Here is a 21512-nt window from a genome sequence, read left to right as displayed (position 1 = left end):
AAAAAAAATCAGACTTTTTATGGTTTACTGACACCGTCAAGCCCTGAGCTGATTCCAGGCCAAGAAAGCAACTTTCAGGTGACAATGTCCTTTAATGGTGACTATCCAGTGGAGATGATGAGGTGGGCTAGGGGACAGCAGACATGGGAAGGATGGGATGAGGAATCAAAAGATGTGCTTTGTCATCGTTAAATTCCACCTGCCCGTTCAATACCCATCTGGAGCTGTCAGGTAGGTAGATGTTCCCGAACACATCTCAGGGAAAGGCTGGAGGTGCAGGGAGAAATTGGGGGTTTCACAGATGCCATATGGATGGTTTTTAAAGTCTGGGGACTAGAGGAAGTCACCCAGAGAGAGCACGGCCCCCAATCACAGCGTGGGGAAGCTTGGCAGTCTTTGAGCTGTAGGGACCACATTTCATACCACTTTGTCAACCACCCAGCACCAGTCTGTCAGTGGTGGGCATCAGGATACCACAGAAGGGGCATGGAGTCGGGAAGCTAAAACTCGGGTCTCCTCTTATTTCTGTCCCTCTCTTGCCATATATATAGGTCAGCAAGATGCAACTACTCCTAGCCTTAGTTTCCCCATTGGTAAAATTACCATGGGTCACATGACCGACCTTATTTATCAACAGTCTAAACTACAGTCCCCCAGGCTCTCAAGCGCTGGGGTTGGAAACCATGTGCCCTTGTTCTGGGGAAGCCCACAGCTTAGTTGGGGAGGCCCGGAGGCAGATCGGTGAGAGCTACAAGGAAGGAGCAGGCTGAGTCTCAAGGAAGCAGGAAGAACCACTCTGAGAGGTGTGGGCTGCAGAGATTCTGAACGACCTGGCAAAGTAAGCATTTTAAGCGCCTTTTTATAAAAGAGGAAAGTCAGGTTCAGAGACAGCAGGTAACTTGCTCAAAGTCACACAGCCTGTGCGTTGCACAGCACACAGTGACGTGCTCAGCTGTCATTAGCTTTGATGGTGATGGCCATGGTGGTGGCAGGCAAAACCCTCTAGTCATGAGAACCCAGCCCGTTTTCCTTCCCCTGTTCTCACTGGTAAGAGTTTTACAAATCAGCACAGAGGGGTGGTCAGTGGGCACCTTAACTTGAAAGTCAGAGGGAGAAAGTCTGAGAATACCTTCTGCTTAGAGCCTCCAATCCAGTCCCTGGAGGGGGGTCGAGCACAGGCTCTGGAGCCCAATCACAAGGGCTGAAAGTCTCTGTGCCTCAGTCTCCTCCTCTGTAAAATGGGGACAATTATAATAGGCTCTACCTCACGGGATTTGGAGGAGGTTGAGTGTTTTAATACAAGCACAGGCGCTCTATGGACGTTGGCTAGGATTCTGGGTCCCTTTTGTAGACCTGCCCCCTCCCCTAGACCCTGGGCTCAGAGTGGCACCATCAGCTCTGCCCTACTTAGACTGTGGCGATGCCAGGCCTGCAACCCGAGCCAGCTCCTCTGGGAGGGCAACGAACCTGGGATAATTTCCAGGAGCTAATGAATTCTTCAAAGCCCTCTTAAGGGACCCTGGTTCTGCCTCCCTGGGCAAACGGGCCCAGAAAAGAGCCCACTGAAAAGTGACCCGTCTGAGCCTGAAGCCACACGGCTTCACAGACAGCCCTTGGGTTACCAAACCCAGTGTTGTCTTACAGGAAGCCAGAGAGCTGTTATTTGTCGAAATTCTGTCAGGTACCACAGGGGTGAAGCTGCCCAAGAAAAAGAACTCTTCCCCACTGGGCTTAGCCACGGCGAAATCCTCAGGGCACTTCTTTCTCCTGTTTTGCTTTTCTTCTCCACAAGACTGTGCTCCAGGTGTGCAGGACCCTATAAAGTTCACCTGCTATGGATGCCACGTGCCATGTTCTGGTTGCAAGAGTAGGAGGCAAATCAATATTTGTGGTAGGCAGGCAGGCAGGCAGGCAGGCAGGCAGGCAGGAAGGAAGGAAGGAAGGAAGGAAGGAAGGAAGGAAGGAAGGAAGGAAGGAAAGAAGGAAGGGGTGGTATCTGCCCTGTTTCTGTCTCCTCTCCTGCTCTGCCCCACGCCCTCAGCAGTTGGAAGCTGCTGTTGAGAGACACCATCGTCTCTCCCTATGGGATGGGCACGTCCATGTTGGCGCTCCAGCCCAGCATCCCTCAAAGTTCAGAGTGGTCAGCACTGGGTACCAGGCTGAGGAGAACAATGGGCATCTCTCCCAGTTCAGGGCCACGCTCTGCGGACAAGAACCCAGACCCCACTTCTCCAAGTATCTTGCCCAATAGCCTTGCCAACTACTGGCCACCTCCCACTGTTCAATGTGGCTTAAACACTTACGAGGGGCCGGAAGGCCAAAAGCATGACAGTAGTAAGATTCGTGTTTGCCGGCAGTGTCTCAGGCTGAGGCACAGTCAGTTTACATCATCTTCACCACCATCCTGGGGCGTATGTACCATTATCTATCCCTGTTTCACAGTTGGGGGAGCGGAAGCCCAGAGAGGTTAGATGACCTGCTCACGGTTCTGGAATGTGAACCCATGTGGCCTGACTCTAGGGTGGGTATGATTAACTTCTGCCCCGGCTGGGTCGTGAAGCACTCCCATTCTGCAGGCAGGGTAGCTCGCTTCACCTCTCCTAAGCGCAGTTTGCTCACCTGTACAAAGGGATAAGAGCGCGTGGCTTGTGGGGAGCATTCAACGACATAACACTGGATCTGTGCATGTGCCGTGGTGGCTATCATGGCTCTGTGACCTCAGGCAAAGTACGCAGCCTGGCCACCCAGGCGACAGAATACCCACCTTGCAGGGTTGAGGGGAGGGGCAAGTGAGATACCACTCCACAGTCCCTCATCCACCATTCTGAAATCCCAAAGCCCTGGAAATTGGCAGCAGAACCTGACCAGGCTTCGGCTCATCTGGTGGCAAACCCTGACCTTACCTGACCAGGAGGCTATTTACAGGGTGTTTTTAAATCCCACGCAGTGTGACTTACGTGCTTGATGATGGAGTGCTGCCCTGGGCCAGGAGTGTCACCTCGTGTGCGGTGGCACATGCACCGCCTGACTTCTCTAAGATCATCAGAACAGCTCTGACTTGTGAGACACACCAGGGGGGTTGGGTAAGGGATCGTGTTTATAGCATCCGCTGCCTACAACTGGCATACAGCAGGTGCTCAATAAATGACAGCTCTCTCTTCTTTTAAGATTATGTACTTCCTTAGCCGCTTGCTCTGCAGCCCACTCTGTTTTTCCCCGTTGAAAACAAGAGTTCTTGTGCATTTTGATGTTTTCAAATAAATGCTAGCGAGGATCCTGGTAATAATGACTGTGTGTTCAGGACTGGCCATGGGCAGGGCTCTGAGCCCATTATGCGTCCAACCTCAGACTGTGTAGCTGGGTGGTTATGCACATGCCCTCTGCCAAGGCCTTCCCTCTGCTCAAATCCTAGGTCAGCTACTTGCTAGCAAGGCCTGCTGTTTGACCTCTCCATGGCATGTTTCATGGGGATACAATCATAGTTCCAACTTAGAGTTTTAAAAGGACTTAGAACAGTGTCTGGCACATAGTAGGTATTAGCAGAGTTATTATTATGAATCTTCGCACTGAAGTATGTACCGTAACTAGCCTGGTTGTACAGGTGGGGAAACTGAGGCACAGAGCGATTACATAGCTTGGCAGTATGGCACAGAACCCTATATGCTCTACTGCCTCTCAGAAGTTGGGACAAAGGGAAGAGTGAGAAGGAGGAGGAGGGAAGAAAAAGGGCATCGTGTACCCTGGTGGCGCCTGCCCAGCCAGTCAGGTAGTCCAGTTACAAGCGTCATCAGTTACCATTGAATGTCCCTCAAGTTCCAAGCATTATTCAAAATACATTGGAAACACAAACCTGGGCCTCTTACAATGGACATTTTACCGAAGGTGCTTTCCTTCTAAGAAATGGTCAGGGAAACGTGGGGGCAGGGACCATGGGCTCACAAAGACTTTGGAAAAACAGGTTCCAGCCTGGCAGACGTGGCTGGCAGCGGCTCGTCCTTGTGGAGTCAGACAACACAGGCCTTTCATTTACGAGAAGGCTCAGCCTGCAGAGCGCTGTTAGGGGCTGTAGCTGGAAACTTGGCTCAGGATGGGTCTGTAGAGGAGAAACGAAAGGAGGGGGAGCAGTGGCCTGCGGGCATTTGTCCTTTGCTCCCCAGCCACACCACCTGCCCTGCTGCCCTCCAGCCCCTGGGCAGGCAGAGACCTTGTGGGTCTTCTCATTCTAGTCGAGGCCTCTCAGGAAAGAAATCTGCCCTGCTCTGGCCTTAGGCTGTCTGCAAAACTGAGCTGCCCCTTACAATTCCCTGCAACAATATGAAATGGCAGCCCCTGAGGGTGGAAGTGGGATGCTTTTCCAACAGCCAGCAGCTTTTGCAGAAAAACAGGCTTCAGGAAGCAATTAGATGTCAAAAGAAAGAAAGAAAGAGAGAGAGAGAGAAAGAGAGAGAGAGAGAGAGAGAGAGAAAGAGAGAGAGAGAGAGAGATTAAAGAATGAATTAAAAAGAAAGCAATTAGAGGTTTCACAGCCAATAGTCAGAGAAAGAAAGCTGGAAGAGATACACAACAGGTCCGCAGAAAACTTGGGGCCCTTTAAAATTTGAACGGTTACAAAAATAACCAAAGAAGCCCCTCCCCCACCCCACCCAGCCTGATCTGTAACACAGCAACACCTAAGGGGGAGCTCTGTGTATAGCTGTCTGAACACTTCTTCATTTCTAAATTAGATATGTGGTACATACATTTCTATATGTGGCCTGCCTTGCTTTTTTTCTTTCTAATCAACTTTATTGAGACATAATTCACATACAACAAAATGCACCCACTTTAAGTGTAACATTTTATGAATTTTGACAACAACAACAAAAAAATTATATATATATATATATCTCCTGATCGGGATGCAGGACACTGAACATTTCCATCACCCTAAGAAATTCCTCCGGCCTCTTTGTGGTCAATCCATTCCCAAACACAGTTTTAGCCCTAGGCATGTGCTGACCTGTTCTCTGTAACTATAGATTAGTTTGGTCTTTTCTAGAATTTCATATAAATGGAATCATGTACTCCTTTATGTCTGGCTTCTTTGTTGTTGCTATTTTTTTTTATGCTATTGTAAATAGAATTTTTAAAAATTTCATATTTAAATTGTTTGCAGATAGCAAAAAGTCCTTTCTTCTTTGTATGTTGATCTTGTCTCCTATGATGTTGCTAAACTCACTAACTAGTTCCAGCAGTTGTTATATCGCTTCCTTAAGATTTTCTCATTAACAATGATGTCATCTGTGACTAAAGACAATTTCACTTCTTTCTTTCTGAGTTTTATGGCTTTTATTTCTTTTTCCTGCCTTATTGCACTGACTAGGACCTCTACTACCACGTGGAATAAGTGGTAAGTGTCGATGTATTTTCCTGTTGCCTGTCTTGGGGGCAGGCAGGCAAGCTTTTACAATTAAGTAGGTTTATTGCAAATACCCTTTATCAGGTAGAAGAATTCATTCTTGTTCCCAGTTTGATGAGAACCATTTTCAGGGGTGGGTATTCAGTTGTCAAATGTTGTTTCTGTATCTATTGACATGATCATCTGGTTTTTCTCCTTTTATTCTGTGACTATGCTGCTGTGTTTTTGTTTTTGTTTGGGGAGGCAGCAAAAGTATGCTTTAGAAACTAAGTTTTGCCTTTGCCAGTGATTTACTTAGCACAGGTTTGCTGTGAGAGTTATATTAATCCCATAAGCCAATAGCATACAGGGCAATTATCTTTTAATAAGCCAAATAAACAAATAGTATATTCCACATGACAAATTAATCACACTATAGTTCCAGGCAAAGGGAGGTGAATAAATAAAGTCGTAATTTTAACCAAGGTGTATCTTTTTCATATGAGGAAGCACTGGGGAGCATTGGCAACCAACCAAAGAGCTGATTTCCAGCTGCCAAGGCAAGAATACCAGTCCTTGTTTGCTAAGGCACGCTGTTAGGAAATGAAGATGACAGTGTTGGTGGGCAGCCTGATCTCTTTCACAGGGTGCTGAGAAGTTTATTACCACTGTCTTTGAAAACTACCTCACCAAGACATGTGCAAATACCCCCACAGGTCTTTGGAGAGGTTTTATATTGGCAAAGAGTCCCTCGGAGTCCCTCACCCAAACTGAAACTCTCAAGTAGTCCTCATAAACTGTCTGTAATGACAGTCTCAATGTCCCCTTGGCCTGGTTGCTTCTCCACATGTTCTTATGGATAAGCTCCCAGGCGGGTCCTTCAGCGGCTGGGCTGCTGACTGCTTATCAACCACAACTGATGTAGAATGACATCTTGTTTTGTTTTTGTTTTTGTTTTTGTTTTTGTTTTTGTTTTTGTTTTTGTTTTTAGCTGAGCCATCCTGCTACCTGTTGGCAGCTCAGCGGCTGCTCAGCTCGGGCTGGACTCGAACCGCTGTTGCTCAGAGCTCAAACTCTTGAGCGAGCTCTTAACCAACTGAGCCACTCAGCCAGCCCTTAGAATGACATCTTGGCATGACTTACTTCATTCTTATATCAACGTAACTTTTTTTCTTTGTCATAAACAAGTAGATTAAAACAACTTCACTTAAGTTGTAAATGAGTGGGTTTGAAATTGTATTAAACTAATACACAACAGATGCTGAATTATATTGATTGATTTTCTAATGTTAAACCAACCCCCCATTCCTGGGGCAGCTCATTTGATCGTGATGTATTCTCCTTTTTATATATGGCTGGATTTGATTGCTACTGTTTCACTAAGGATTTTTATCCATTTTAATCCCTGCTGTACCCACCAGATCCTAGAACACTGACTTGAACAGAGTAAAAGCTCAATAAACATGTTGAATGAATGAATGAATGAATGAATGAATCAGATAGCTTTCTCTATCTGGCAGGCCGAGAAAGGGGGCTTCCTAAGCAACAGCATGTTTCAAGGCACAGAGCATGAAAGATCATTGCATCAGCCACTAACTAGCTGTGTGACTTTGGGCAAATCTATCATACTTAACCATAAAAAAGGAACGAAAACAACAGGACAGCCAAACACTGTGAGTATCCAACAAGATGACATACATGAGAGACCTTGGAAAAACTCCAACCTGAAGGCAGTGTTACTATTAACAAAGGAGTGGGAAGGTCAGCTTATGTGTCTAGCACAGCCCTAGACTGACAGTCCTTAGGGAAAGAAGGCAGGAGGCTGGGTGCCGCCCTGGCGTTAGAAGCCTGGGTCCCAGCCTCAGACACCTTTGTGAGAGAGCAGCCACGATGGAGGGCTATGCGCCAAGCATGGCAGCATCTCCTAGGGTTTAGAATTTTGCCCAGATGGGAGCAGCTCCCCCCTGGCTAACAGGGTTGCATTGCTCTCTCCTCTTTTCTACTCTTGCCTCATAAATATTCAGCTAGGACCAACACTGACTTCCTAAGCAACTAAAGCAAGGGATTTGGGACATCTAGGAAGCGTGAGAAACACTTTCTTTTTCTTCTCGCCTGCCTTCTTTCCTTCCTTCCTCCTTTTTTCCCATATATGGAGCACTAGTATGGCTTTCCCCACTTTCTAGGCCTGGAACTAATGGCTTTAATATAGAGTACTCACTGTGTTTGTATTTTGGATGACTGCTCCCGGGAGTTGTTTTTAAAAAGAGTCCCAGCAATCAAAAAGCTCGCTCCTGTGTTTGCACACAACTCCCCTTCCACTTAAGCTCTTTGTGTTTACACACAGGACATCTAGCAGCTTGGTCTGGTCAAGGTACTGCTTTTTATAACTTTGGGTGATTGGAAACAAACGGTTGGTATATTCTGCACCTGGTGCCTCTGGAGGGCTATGCAAGTGGGGGTGACAGACTAAAGGGATGAAGGGGTGGCCTTTGAGAACAGGTAGAAGGCTTTTGCTAAGAAGTAGATGAAAGAAATGAAGACTTGAAACCACAGCAGCAGCAGAAAGAACACAGAGAAGGGGATGGATGGCTTTGGGAGAATTTCAGGAGGTCCAAGTGCCAGGTGAGTGATGGGCTGCTGAGAGAGAGAGAGAGAGAGAGAGAGAGAGAGAGAGAGGCCAAGGTAACAGGAAAGTCGCTTAGCTTTGGTGGCTGTGCAGATGGTGATGTCATCATATACCAGGACAGGAAATAAAAAAGGCAGACAGGTTCGGGGGAGGGGAAGAATGGAATGATGAGATCAGTTAGGGACATTTATCCATTAATTTCTTGGGCATTACTAGCAGCATAGGCATACACATTGTCAGGAACAACCGGGAACAAAAGAACAAGGTCCCTGGGCTCTTGAAACTTACACTCCAGGGGTGGAAGGACAACTTAAATCAATCAACAAAGTACCTGCAGAAGCCTGTATGAGAAAATTAAATGGAGCCATGTGATAGAAATGCTGCAAGGGTGGCCAGGGAAGGCCTGAGTGTTGAGACCTGGAGGTAAGAAGATGCCAGGCTGAGTTTGACAGTGACTCAAGGACACACAAGTAGAAAAGCAGCTTGAATAGAGAAGCTTGGAGCTCAGGAGTCTGGGCTGGAGACGATCAGAAAAGATAGACCAAAAAACGTATTGCAATGTATAATGCTATTTCTAGAAAAATAAAAAATATACAAAATGATACGAAGGGTGCACTGGGGGTTTAGGCCCTTTTGATCGTGTTTTTCCCCCTAAGCTGGGTGATGAGTACAGAGTTGTGAGATGTCACGTAATTTATATAACTTTTTGCACATCGAAACTAAAAATAGACTTAAAAAAGGGGGAAAGGCCGGACCCAGGGTCTCACCAGACGTTCGTTGCCAAGCCCAGTTTCTCAATCTGTGAGCAGAGACTAGGCAGCTTCGTCCAGTTCTCACTCCCACCACACGGGCCCGGGCCGACCTCTCCTAGTCAAGCCCTCCGGGCGGAACCCCGCCCACGTCCGCCCGCCGGCCAATTGGCGCGCGGATCCGGGCCCACACCCCCGCCGTGCACCTCCCCGGGCCCGCGCCGCCGCGTAACGTCACGGCCCGGCCTCCGCCACGTGACGGCCGCGCGGTGGTGCTTCACTGGCACAGGGCTCGCGCCGCAGAGGCCGGTGAGGCTCCGGCGGCCACGCCGCGGAGGGCGCGGGTCGAGGGAGCCGGTCGCGGGGGCGCGCGCTCATGGCGGCATCGCCGGCGGACGCCTGAGAGCAGCGGGGCGAACCGAGCGGGCCACCTCGCGCATCCTCTCGAGCCGCCTCGCGCCAGCGGCACCCGGCACCCGGCACCCGGCGGCGGGCCGCGGAACCGGCGCGGCCATGGCGACGGGCACTCAGCAGAAGGAGAACACGCTGCTTCACCTCTTCGCCGGCGGGTGAGCGTCCCGGCCCGACCCCGCGGCCCTCTCGGCCCGCCCTGCACCCTCAGTGCGCCCCGGCGGGTTATCGGCCCTCCCCCGGCCGCAGCGCCGGCTCCCAGAGGAGGAAGTCCTGGCGTCGGGGGGGTGAGGAGGCCCGGGAGGCGTCGGCCTGCAAGGGTTTTACCCCGCGCCTGCTTCGCTCCTGCGCCCATCCCCCTCCCCGCGGCGTCTCCGGCTTTTAACCCTTTTAAACAATTAGCGAGGCTGGTGTGACGAGTGTCAGTCGGGGGCGGTCCTGCCTGGCCCCTGTGGCCCGGCCGCCCTGGCCACGCTGCCCTTGCTCCCCCGGGGCCTGGGAAGGCTGGTATGGATGCTCGGGTTGGCCGGTCGCGCAGGGGCGACTTCAGACAGTCGAGAGGTGTCGGACCACAGCAGAGGCCTGGAAAGTGCTGGCGAACAGCGATGCTGGCCAGCAACCTGTGGGAGAGCTAGTGGGGGACCTCGAGAGAAAGTGAGGTCAGGAAGGCGCGTTGAAATGCTGCTTTCCTCCTGGCGGACGCGTCCAAGGTAAAATGTTTTCTGCTTTGAGAGCTGCATTAGTTTGATCATCAGGCTCCTGATATTTTTCACTGGAGGTAACGCATTTTTCGAGAGGTTGGGTGGTTAGGGGGCTTAGGAAGGAAGTTGTTTTGTTTGTGTCTTTTTTCAGAAAATAGACGTTAAATGTTTTTGAGTATTAGTTTTTTGGTTTTTTTTTTTTCCCTTTTAATACAACCGGCGACTTGGTGTCCGTTTGGAGGCTTATTTGAGGTCCTCACAGGCCCGGCGCAGCAGTTTTTAAGTGCAGGACATTATGCATAAAATAGAATTTATTCTGGATTGTCATCCTGACTTGAGTATTTTAGTTGCAGCTTGGACTGCTGCCTAGATATGTGCCTTATTACAAACCAATAATAGTTGAGAACTTATCTGTGGAAATAACCATGGTGAAAGTGTTCCTGAGGTCTTTGCACTTATTTGTAGGTGCTCACCCAGTTACTTTGTTTTTCCAACCAAAAAATCTTGGTCGTTCATAGATAAGAAGAATATGTCATTCACCTCCTTCGTATCATTCTCTCTCATCCTTTCACATTATCTCCCCACTGATATTTCAACTTTGAGAGTGTGGGGGGGGGGAGCAATTCCTGAATTATGACAAAATATTAATTTAATTTGCCATTCTGGGGAATTTTAAACAAGTTGGCCATGTTGATTAAAGTCATTTCTCAAGCCGAGAAGGATCGTTTTTTTCTAATGATTTTATACTCGGTGATTTTAATTTATTGTTTTTAATGTGGTGGTCTTTTAAAAAATTGTATGTATTCCAAACTGGGAGAGTTACCGGCTCTGCAACAGCCTCTGTGAGGCTTGCTGCGTAATGGATTGCCCTGTCTAGATGGATCTCCCTCCACGCCCTTCACAGTGCCCTCTGGCTGTTGGTTCTCCACGGGAGCACCAGTCTCTTACCTTGTGATGGAGGAAAATGCAGCAGCCCGCACAGCTCCCCCGAACTGATTAAAATGTCGACAGTTTATTAGGGCAGTGCTGGAAGCCCTTGTGTTTAACAGGGTTCAGTTCCTTCATTAGCAGCACTTTGGGATTACTTGCAGCTATTCCAGAAAGAAAATAAATCTAACAAAAAGATGCAATTAGTAACTAATTGGATTTCAATTCCTTCCCACTAGCCTAAACTACATTACTTCCATGTCTTTTAGGGAGGAACATTAAAGGAGCTAAGTGTCGCATGGGTACATCACATAGTTAAAATCAGCCCATGCAGAGGTCCTGTCTGGTCCAGGGGGGGACATGCTGCTTTGTCCTGAGTAGCTAGTTTCCATGTTGTTAAGCTGGCCTCTTTCCAAAGGACGAAGTTCATTTCCTTTGAAAAGAAGTTAGCCCCCACTTTTTAAATGTCACATTTTTCCTGATTATCGAGTAGCCTTTGGAAACTAACATCAAACAAGTTTAAAGCTATCACAAATTAATGATATTGAATAAATATCTCTATCAGGTATAACAGGCTTATTTATGAATAGTTAAAAATTAACTTTAGATCCTGGAAAATAAAAACTACACCCAAAACAACTCATAGTCTTTAAAATTTAATTATTTTTTTTAAAAAGACAGTTTGTTGGGTTCTTTGCAAAGGTGAAAATAAATCATCTTTTTAATATAGCATTGCCCTTTAAGAAAGAAAAAAGCTGGACGACAAACCAACACCTAGAAATAAGCACATTTTGTACATGTGTGTACCAAATGTGATTTCATAGTTAATTTTAAAATAGGCTCATATTTTAGAAATTGCTTTCTTCTTAGTAATATATTAAGTTTTAATGGCAGCGTGGGAGTGAGTTGTTTGCATATACCTTTAATCAGTCCTTACTGTTCGGTGTTTGCAATGAAGAAGACAAACACAGTTTCCAAGCCAACGACTGGAGTCCAGTGAGGATGTTACAGCAATTTATGACAGGGCTACCTCTCTTATTCTGATTGCATAATTTCTTTCTAATCTCTCATTGCTATTTTTTTGCCAATATAAATAACTGGACATCCTTATGTGTACATGTGTATTTCCCTGATTATTTCCTTATGATAAACCAATTGCTGAGTCAAAACACATTTTTAAGGCTTTTGATACCTACCAGGACATTCATAAACAAACCATCTCTTAGGGTGGGTGACTTCTGCATGAGCAGGTCACATTCATTTGATGTTGATTTTTAGTTAATCTTCAGAGATTTTGCTGTCATCTGCATTCTTCCCTCCTATCTCAAATTCTGGGTTGTATTGTCAAAACAAAAAAACGTGCTCAAAAAAATTTTATTGTTACTACATAACAACCTATCATTCCTTTTCTACTATTTAAACCATTTCATTAAAGGAAACACACATCCTCTGAAGTGGCCCTTCTGTGTCTAGGCCTTAATGTCTGTTGAGAAAAATCCCTTAAACTTCACCTGTCAAATGACGTGGGGACTTTGGTTGTCCATGTAGTGTCAGCGGTGTGCTTCCCCTGCTGACCAAGCAGGAGCACAGCAGGCTGGCGATTCAGGAGATGTACCCGGCACCTGAAATAGACCAAGCTGTCATTAGATTTAGAGGTTAATGGCCTGGATTATACGCTTTAGTTCTTATTTTTATGGCATGATTTTTTTTCTTTTGTCATCAAATATACTTGCATAGCCTTTAAAATACATTTTTACAGGAATATGGTATGCCTTTAAGGTTTTAAAAAATATAATACAAGATACTTGCAAAATTCATTATCCACCTCCACACCCACCCCCATTATGGACAGCTGTCACTTGGTGTACTCCTGTACTGTGCTTTGTCCTAAGAATATAAATTGACTTTTGATTTCATCCAGTGTATTTCATATATGTGACAAACACTTTAAAAAACTATGGTGTTTGGATGAAAGATTCCTGCTAGAATTTCAGCTTCACAAGGATAGCAGCCATGTCTGTTTTCTTCACTGGTACATTCCAAGTGCAGTACTCTCCATGTTCCAGGTGCTTAATCAATACTTGTTTAATGACTCAATGAATAAAGGGCATTGTGTGTCTTACCTGGGAGTATGGATTGATGTGGTTTGTTAAAATGTCCCAAATTAAGAGAAGCAGTACTTTGATTATTTGTGAATTATGAGCATGGTTCTATATTAAGATTTGCTGAAACTGTATTGGCATAAGGCAACATTATTTTGGATTTGTATATTTGTGAAAGATACTGATTCTCTTCAGGTTCAGAAAGTACTATAAAGTTTTTCATGCATTCCAGGTGCTATTTCAAATTTTCTTTCTAAATGAGATAGAATACAGGAAACAGCATCTAAAGGATAATTAGCTGCATCTAAAACTAAGCATTTTGCTTTAACTGAGTGAATACAGAATTTGCATAATCAAAATCTTTTAAGCCTTATGCCAGGTATTCAAATAAAACATTCCAGAAAATTCTATATAAAGAGGCACTAGTGTTTTTCAAGGAATGACTATAGAAGGTGCAGATGAAAAGGGGAACTTACCAAAAGCTCCAAAGATTGGGGTCACAGGGTGTCTGGAAGTATCATTCGTTGGTAGAATCCATGTAGTGATGTAAACGCTATGTGTCTGGAAGCCAGTTTACTATCAGTTGGGTAGCGTCTACAATAAAAAGCATATTGGTCTTGGCTTTAGTGCCTAAAATGTGTCAGTGTGCATATAGAAAACCAGATTCTTATTGAAAACGTATAGTTTTAAAAGCTGTGCTTGTTACTTGAAACTCAGAGTTAACAGGTAAAAATTTGTGTACATGATTTAAAGTTTTTATATCTCTGATCACATAAAGATCCAATGTATAATGAAGTAGTAATAGTCTAGCTTTGCTGTAAACTGGAGGAGAGGAGCCTAATCTACAGGGGGGAAAAATCAAGCCAGGCATATGTGGGTAAAAAGATAAATGGTTAAATATATCTTCATGTAATAAACATAAGACTTCAGTTCTGGGCCAGAAGACTGAGAGAAAGTAGAGAATGGGGGGAGGGTATGTTTTTATAGAAAAAGGAATAAGTAGTAAAAGGGAAAAGGCACAGAAGAATCCAGGCGATAGATTTTTTTAGAAAATTCGGCAAATAGATTTCAGAGAGTAATTGTCTCTGGTGACTGCTCTGAGACACATAATTTAACTGCTACTCATGGCCTTTCTGGTGCTCTGTTCAAACCTTTTGGATGGTTGCGCTGAATGGAATATCCTAGGGGCGAGTTAAGTTAATATCCGGGGATTTTCCTCATGGCTCTTAGGAACCTAGCCTACTAGAAACACAAGTCCTAACTGCTTTTTGGAAGATTACTGATAAGAGTAAAACCCTTTAAGTGCTTTCTTGAAAAGCTAAGGTGAAAATTTTTTTTTGACTGGGCTTATTTACGAGGTTTTCAGTTGTAAGTAAAAAATTCAGTTCCAACTGGCTTGATTATTGGCACATCCACATGAATGCTAGAGAGAGCTGAGGCTTTGGTGACTGCTTATCAAAATAGCTCAACCGTGTGTGTCACCTGCTGGATTCCAGGGCTGGCCCTGCATGCACACAAAATGGCCTCCAGCGGCTCCCAGTGTTTCACCACCACTGAACAAGTCTTGAGCTTTACTCCGATTGGACCAACTTGGGCTTGTCCATCTCTAAACCAGCCAGTTCTCTTTGGGCCAAATCACATGCCCGTCGCTGAACCATGTGGCAACGTGCATGGTGTTCTGTTGATTGAGTTGGGGCTAAACATAGAAATGGATTCAATCCCATCCAAACTATAAGGCTTTGGAAATCTGGGATCTTACGAGTGGGAGAAGGGATGGATGCTGGGAAGACAGGCAGCAGTGCCCTCCACACTGGTTACTGCCTTCAAATATGTTGTCCATTTTATTGATGTCGAACAGCTTCTCAACCTCGGCCAGGTGATTATTTGCTTGGGGTGGGCCATGGCTCTCCTGTGAATTGTAGGGTGCTTAGCAGCACCCCTGGCCTCTACCCATTAGATGCTAATGACCCCCTCTCCCAATTGCAACAATCAAAAATGTCTCCAGATACTGCCAGATGTCACTGGGTGAGGGCAAAATTGCCCAGTTGAGAACCCCTGGTCTAGAATTGTGATCTTCAAACTTTGATAAAAATGTTTGTGCGTATCCTCATGTATATTTGTATTACCCTACTAATTTTATATTTATTAGGAAACATGCACAAAATAGAAATTAAATGGTAGAGATTATAAGTAAAATTTGATGTCTTTTTATACTATTTTCTTCCTGTATGCCCAGGGATCATTGTGCATACCTCTTAGAGTTTGCCCCCCACTTTGGAGAATAGGGGTCTAAAATATTGGTATCTAATCAGAATTAGTCAGTCTCCTGGCTATGTGATGCCAACACTGTGTCACCATGTAACTGGATGTTGAATGCAACTTTTCCTGTTGTCTGAGCATTGGCTACGAGGGCCCTGAGCTAAACCCAGAGGAGCCTTCCCTAGACACACAAAGAGGTGGCCGTATCTGCCGATTGCCACTGACCATTCCCCCCAGACTGTACGCAGAGCAGGAAGGCTATAGTTGTCAACATTGTGGCATGTGGAGTGTTGAGAGAGCTTTTCCTGTCTCTGTCTCCTTCCCTGTCCCTGGCCCTGTAGATTGAGGGAGCTGGTGAGGCTGAGACAGGCAACTTGTTCTGTAGCCAGAGACTTCCTGCTGCATTAGCCCGTGCCAGCAGGATGGGAAGGGACTGGGGTGGTGTGCTTGGGAAGGACATGGGGGTGACTTCCTACTGAGTGCCAGTCTTGGTGCCTCATGGTGGGCAGGGAAGGATGCTGGCGGGCCCCTCTGGCTTGTGTCAGGAGCGTGGGGACCAGAGAAAGGGAAGGCACCTAATGCTGCTCGCAAGGTGCCCAGGCCAACTGAGGCCGAAAGGAGATTGGGGGATGGACTATGGGTGGGACCAATTCGGGGGTTCCAAGTTTTGGGGCTCTCGGTGAGGTGGCACACCATCTACACAAAAATCATAACATTTGCTGTGGCCACTGATCCATTACACAGCCAGGTGGACCCACAGCAAGACCAGACCATTTACATAAGCCTGCTTCTTCCTGTCCTCATGCCCAGAGAACCCTAAAAAGCAGGCAAGAAAATGTCAAAGAACAGATCACACATCCCCTCAAGCCACATGTCTAGCTGGCAGTGGTTTTGAATCAGATTTGAAATTGAAGTTTTAGATGGGACTGAATTGAAAAAAACCCAAACTTACCAGAAAGTCGTGGAATAATCTGCCTGTGACATCATAGGAAAGGGGTGATTCAGTGGAGCACAGCTGAGAAGGGCTGCCTGGCAGAGCTGAGGTCCCTGCCCTCTGTGAACTGAGACTCCAGAGAAGCCTGGTGAAGAAAGCCTGCAGGATTGCGTGAACGGGCCTTCGTCCCAGCCCGTTGACCGTGAGGAGCCAGCCCAGCACTGAAGGTCTTGGTGTCAAAGCATTGTGAGTTGACAGGAACTCTTTTCTGCACAAAATAATTTGTTGTACTCTTAAGTGCTCTGGACCCACCATGAAATATTTTTCGAAAAATTTGGAAAGCCGACCTGGAGACGTCAACATTTTGATTCAGTTATTTTCTCAAACTGATGAATGTCTTGTACATGTTGGTTCACGAAGAAAGAAAAATAAGTTGAGCCGAAAGATACTTTTAAAATCCTGCTATGAAATGTTTTAAATTTCAGGAAGACTCTTCTTTGGACATTTTAGTTTAACATCAGAACTTGATTTCTTCAGGGCTAGCTGAGTGGCTCAGTTGGTTAAGAGCTTGCTCAAGAGTGCGAGCTCTGAGCAACAGGGTCACTGGTTCAATTCCCGGTCCGAGCTGAGCTGCCCCTGAGCTGCCAACAGGTGGTAGGATGGCTCAGCTAGAAAAAGAAAGAACCTGTTTTCTTCGGATTAAGAGTAATTTAGTGACTATCCAGCACAGCTTAATGATTTCAAATACCTTTGGATATTTTTCATCAAGTTTTTTCCTAGTAGGTAAGGAGGGACTTACCTACTGAGTAGTAACTTCATCCTGTTGTTTACAGTTCGCAGTGTTTTCCCTTTTTTTAGCTGTTTCCTTTGACACTGAGAGGCAGCAACATCCCTGTCTTATAGAAGGGACATCTAAGCCCTAGCGTGCCTTCCTTTGTCCCCTGGTAAGTGACTGAGAAGGCCAGGCAGGGCCTCTTTCCCCCTCCCCGTCACCCCGCGCCCTGGGTGCACTGTGCACCAGATGAAACAGGACTGTGGTGGCACATATCACTTTGCCATCCTCAAAGAGGGCACCGACTCGCTGATAGGAGGCCACCGGCCCTGTTAGGCAAGCACACCATTCCACAGGTCATCCTTTGATCAGTGGCATAGATTTAGGTGACTGGGCCAGAGTAAGGCGTACAGCTGACTTGGGGACACAGCAAAGGTGGCTAACCTGTGTCATATGCGAACTTGTTGACTTTCTGATGAAAGAATTGACACAGCTCTGTTTTTTCAGTGATACGGAGTCATGTTATTGAACATAAATGTAAATAGATCTCAGATATTTCTTTATCTTACTGTGTAGCACGTAAGTTTCCCAGTGTTTTAAAATATTATACTTTTAAGCACATGGTTATTGTAATAGAGAAGAGCGATTATTTTATATGAATAGACCTGGGTTAGGAAGTTATTGTTTTAGCCTCTTTTTTGAAACACTCCCCGTTATGCATTTAGCCCCATTTTCTGTAGATACGGTCTAGTGCACAGAGTCAGTGTTTTAGAGCAGCATTCAGTTGGGCTCACAGTTTTTTGTTGATATAAAAGGACACATTAGAGTTTTAAAGACCTAGTTGTCTACTCAACAGTTTACCATCTTGAGTTTGGATTAAAATAGTGTAAATTAGAAATGAAACCATATGTAATACCTGTCTTCCCATAATCCCCCCAGAGGATACCTAGCCTGGGCGGAGCACAGGCTTTGGAGACAGCAGTTCTGGATCTGGCTTTCAGGTTACACACTTAACCACTTTGTGACTTTGGGAAAGTGTGTAACCTTGTTGAGACGTAGATTTCCAACACCTCCACTGAGGAGGATGGGAACCCACATAATATTTTGTGCACTGGCCCATCCTGCCTGCCTTACTGGTGTTACCTAATTTCCAGTCAAAAATGCTGGTGCTGTATCTGTCATCGTTATTGAACCCGCTGCTGTGTGCCAGTGCTGTACTCTCCCTAAGTGCAAGATATAGGAGCACGCGGCCCCTCCCAGGGGCGGCCCCTCTGATGGCAGGCTGGCAGTAAGTGCTGTTGTCAAACCTTTAGAGCCCTTAAGAGACTTTCTCCTTGAAACTTCGATTTAATAATCCCTTTGGTTAGCAAATACTGTTTGTGAACGTGTGAGTCCCGATGCCGGGGATACAGATGAGTAAGACAGGTCCCGATTGTCCGTGTCTCCCAAAGATTAGAGCCTGTGTCGCTGGTGGTGTGGGGATGGCTTTAGACGATATGCGACATTGTTGATCATCAAGCTCGCGGGTTCCTGGATATTATTGGTTAACAAAAGATGGAGGTAAGTATTTTAGGATAAGTGAGTTGTCTTGAAGAAATACACTTAAAACTTTAACTCAGGTAATAGTTTCACTATGAACAAATTATAAAGGGTCATTAGGGGAACCCTTACCAGAGAGATGTGTGACTAACGAAAAGGCAGAGGATGAATTGGTTGGTTCTGACTGAGGGAAACACAAGGACTTCGTCATGAAAAGTGAGCTCTAGTTTAACTTTCAGTGAAGTCCAAATTAATAGATTTTAATAAAAGTCTAGGGCTGGCCGAGTGGCCCAGTTGGTTAAGAGCTCGCTCAAGGGTGTGAGCTCTGAGCAACAGGGTCGCCAGTTCGATTCCTGGCCTGAGCTGAGCTGCCGCTGAGCTGCCAACAGGTAGTAGGAGGCAGGATGGTTCAGCTAAAAAAAAAAAAAGTAGGGCCAGCTGAGTGACACGTTGATTAAGAGCTGGCTTGGGATGCCAGCTCTGACAACAGGGCTCCAGTTTCGATCCCACATGTGGGCCAGTGACGCTGCGCCCTCTACAGCTAAGATGGTGAACAACAGCTCGACCTGGAGCTGGGCTGCCATGAGTCGTGGGCGACGGCGTAGGCTGCAGTGGGGCTAGCCTGAGCTTTCATGAGCTGCCGTGAGCAACTGCCTCACCCAGGAAGAGCGCAATGATAATACCAACATGGGCCAGTGAAGCAACATCCTCCACAGCTAGACTAAAGAACAAAAGGACAGCAACTTGTCTGTTCCCCTTCCCCAGTTCCCCAATAAAATCTTAAAAAAAAATAGTCTGTGCTGTAGTAAACATTGATCTTCAAATAGTGACTTTACCTGAATAACTATTTTTGACTGTGAAAAGATGATTTTCTAGAATATTCACTGCAATAGGTTAGTGAAATTGGAAGTGACATGAATGTCTAACAGTAGGAAATTGGCTAAAATAGTACACATCGATACAGGGGAATAGTATGTAGCCATTCCAAATGATGATGTAGGTGTATATATATATATTTATATTCACAATATCGAGGTAAGGGAGGAGAAAAAAAGCAGCATTAAAAAGCCAGTAATGAAGAGCCCTACAGGATGTGCTAACCTGTTCACAGTGCTTAGTTCTGCAGCTGCTGGGATTTCGACTATAATTTTTTTTACCTCCTTGAATGTTCTAATCATGAAATGAACATAGGTGCCTTTTTTCTTTTTAATAAATGAAAATTAAATTTCACATTTTGTTTGTGTAGAGAATGGTATAGCTTCTCTGATCCTGTTGTGTTTTCTTACAGGTGTGGGGGAACAGTTGGTGCTATTGTCACTTGTCCACTAGAAGTCATTAAGACGAGGCTGCAGTCTTCAAGATTAGCTCTCCGGACACTCTATTATCCTCAGGTTCATCTGGGGACCATTAGTGGAGCTGGAATGGTGAGACCAACGTCAGTGACACCCGGACTTTTACAGGTTTTGAAGTAAGTTCAATCCCCACTCTGGACTCCCACCAGCATAGCCCCTGCCCCCACTATCAATACAGAATGTTTATTAAGCCCTTCAGTCGGGATGTCTGTTTGCACAGTCTGTGTCCAAACTTAAGAATTAGATTTCTGTACCAATACCGTTGAACTCTGACCTTGCTCCCTTGGCAGCAGGGCACCCAGGGTGCATGTGGTCACCATCCAGGGACAGTTAAAGTAAACCTAACAAAGCAAACCAAAAGTCTTTGTTTAAATTACATCAAAGTATTGCTCTTTCCCAAAATCATCTTAGGGCTAGCAAGAAGCTACGCAGTGGTAAAATGCAATTAAAAATGTTTTAATTGCACAAAAGAAGGGGTGTGAGTATTTTAAGAGGAAACAATATGGAAACAAAATGTTTTAATTTTTTTACTTTTTATTTGGAAATAATTTTACATTTATAGAAAAGTTGCAATATATATTTAGTAAAATGATTTTTAAAATGTTTTATTTCATATCTAAGCTACCTGCCTAATATCTTATTTTTACTGCATTAAAAATGTCTCATTTGCTTATGAAGCAGCTAAATATTCATAAGTCGCGTTTGACTTATCAGGCTCTGTGCTTAAGGCAAAATCAAGTTCAGAAGAGCACTTGACAACATCTGAATTTTAGCTTGGGGCTTTGAACTCTAAAAGAGATGTTCAGTAAATAAATGGCGGTTGAGTTTAACTACACGTGATAGTCGGATCTCTGAAACTTATCATTGGAAGACCGTGTGCTCAAGAAAGACATCAATGTAGTTGTTTAATTGGGAAACAGAAAAAGATGCAATGGAATGGAAATGCTCTGTCTGAATAACCACAACACGTAGCACTTTGGACCGAGTTCAGTGACATTTTAGATAAGGTAGAGTGAGTTGGAAAGCGCTTCATTTATTTTTAGGTACGTTTTGTTTGTAAAGCCTGCTTACTAATCACCCAGACCTCTATGCCAAACATGTGGATGAGGGTGCATCCAAGCTTGTGGAGGAAAACTGGATGCAAGACCAGCTGCCGAGAGCAAGGTCCCCAGCGAGAAAAGCAGAAGCCCAGCCAGAGAAAGGAGCTGGTACCCAAGACCCCAGGAGAATCAGCTTTTTAAATTAAACACTGAGCAGGGGCACAGAGCCACAGAAGGCAGCAGGTTAGGGGTGGGCCCAAGAGAGAGACAGAGAGAGGAGGCACACGCTGGTCTCGGAAAGGAGAGAGACAGCCCCACACCCCCCAGAAGACATGGCTGTGAAAACACCGCCATGTTGGTTTGCCCTAATACATCTTTGGGCAGCCAGTGTCTCAGAAAACACCTTTCTGCTGAGGAACATCAAGTGCTGTGGACATGAGACAGACAGGTAGTTTGTCAATTTACTGACATCCAAAATGAGCTTCCTCTTACATGCTTGCCCAATAACTCATGACTAGTGGGTTTACAGATTTATTGTACCCGGGACACTATTACCCAAAAGTTATAGGTGTTGACAGGGCCAAGCCCGTGATGGTAAATAAAGTAAGTGGGACTGTTTTTGTAGTTCACTTTTTTTTAAAGATTTTTATTGGGGAATTGGGGGATGGGAACAGTGCTGGGGAATTGGGGGAAGGGGAACAGACAAGTTGCTGTCGTTTTTTT

General features: G+C 45.5%; 1 protein-coding gene and 1 long non-coding RNA gene across 4 annotated transcripts in view; one reads left to right on the top strand and one right to left on the bottom strand.

Moving 5' to 3' along the window:
- The first annotated feature begins 9019 nt into the window (after positions 1-9019).
- The window catches only part of SLC25A33 (solute carrier family 25 member 33), a 42114-nt gene continuing 29621 nt past the window's right edge, over positions 9020-21512 (top strand). Inside the window, exons 1-3 of one of the 3 annotated variants that reach the window (XM_019639822.1) lie at positions 9020-9321; positions 16142-16332; positions 19686-19865. In XM_019639822.1, the coding sequence (XP_019495367.1) occupies positions 19819-19865 (47 nt within the window). In that variant the 5' untranslated portion in view covers positions 9020-9321; positions 16142-16332; positions 19686-19818. Of the gene's footprint in view, positions 9322-9381; positions 9874-16141; positions 16333-19685; positions 19866-21512 lie in introns of those variants that run through there. The other 2 variants (XM_019639821.1, XM_019639820.1) reach the window with 2 other exon arrangements.
- LOC109381288 (uncharacterized) lies at positions 12147-16193 on the bottom strand. Its single transcript, XR_002123681.1, has 3 exons — positions 16105-16193; positions 13370-13487; positions 12147-12413 (listed from the first exon to the last, which is right to left on the bottom strand). It is a non-coding gene; the product is annotated as an uncharacterized LOC109381288 (long non-coding RNA).

This window comes from Hipposideros armiger, unplaced genomic scaffold (assembly GCF_001890085.2).
Source record: "Hipposideros armiger isolate ML-2016 unplaced genomic scaffold, ASM189008v1 scaffold_46, whole genome shotgun sequence".
NCBI classification, from domain to species: Eukaryota; Metazoa; Chordata; class Mammalia; order Chiroptera; family Hipposideridae; genus Hipposideros; species Hipposideros armiger.
Note: the sequence above shows the minus strand (reverse complement) of the source record. Positions and strands in the feature narration are given on the sequence as shown.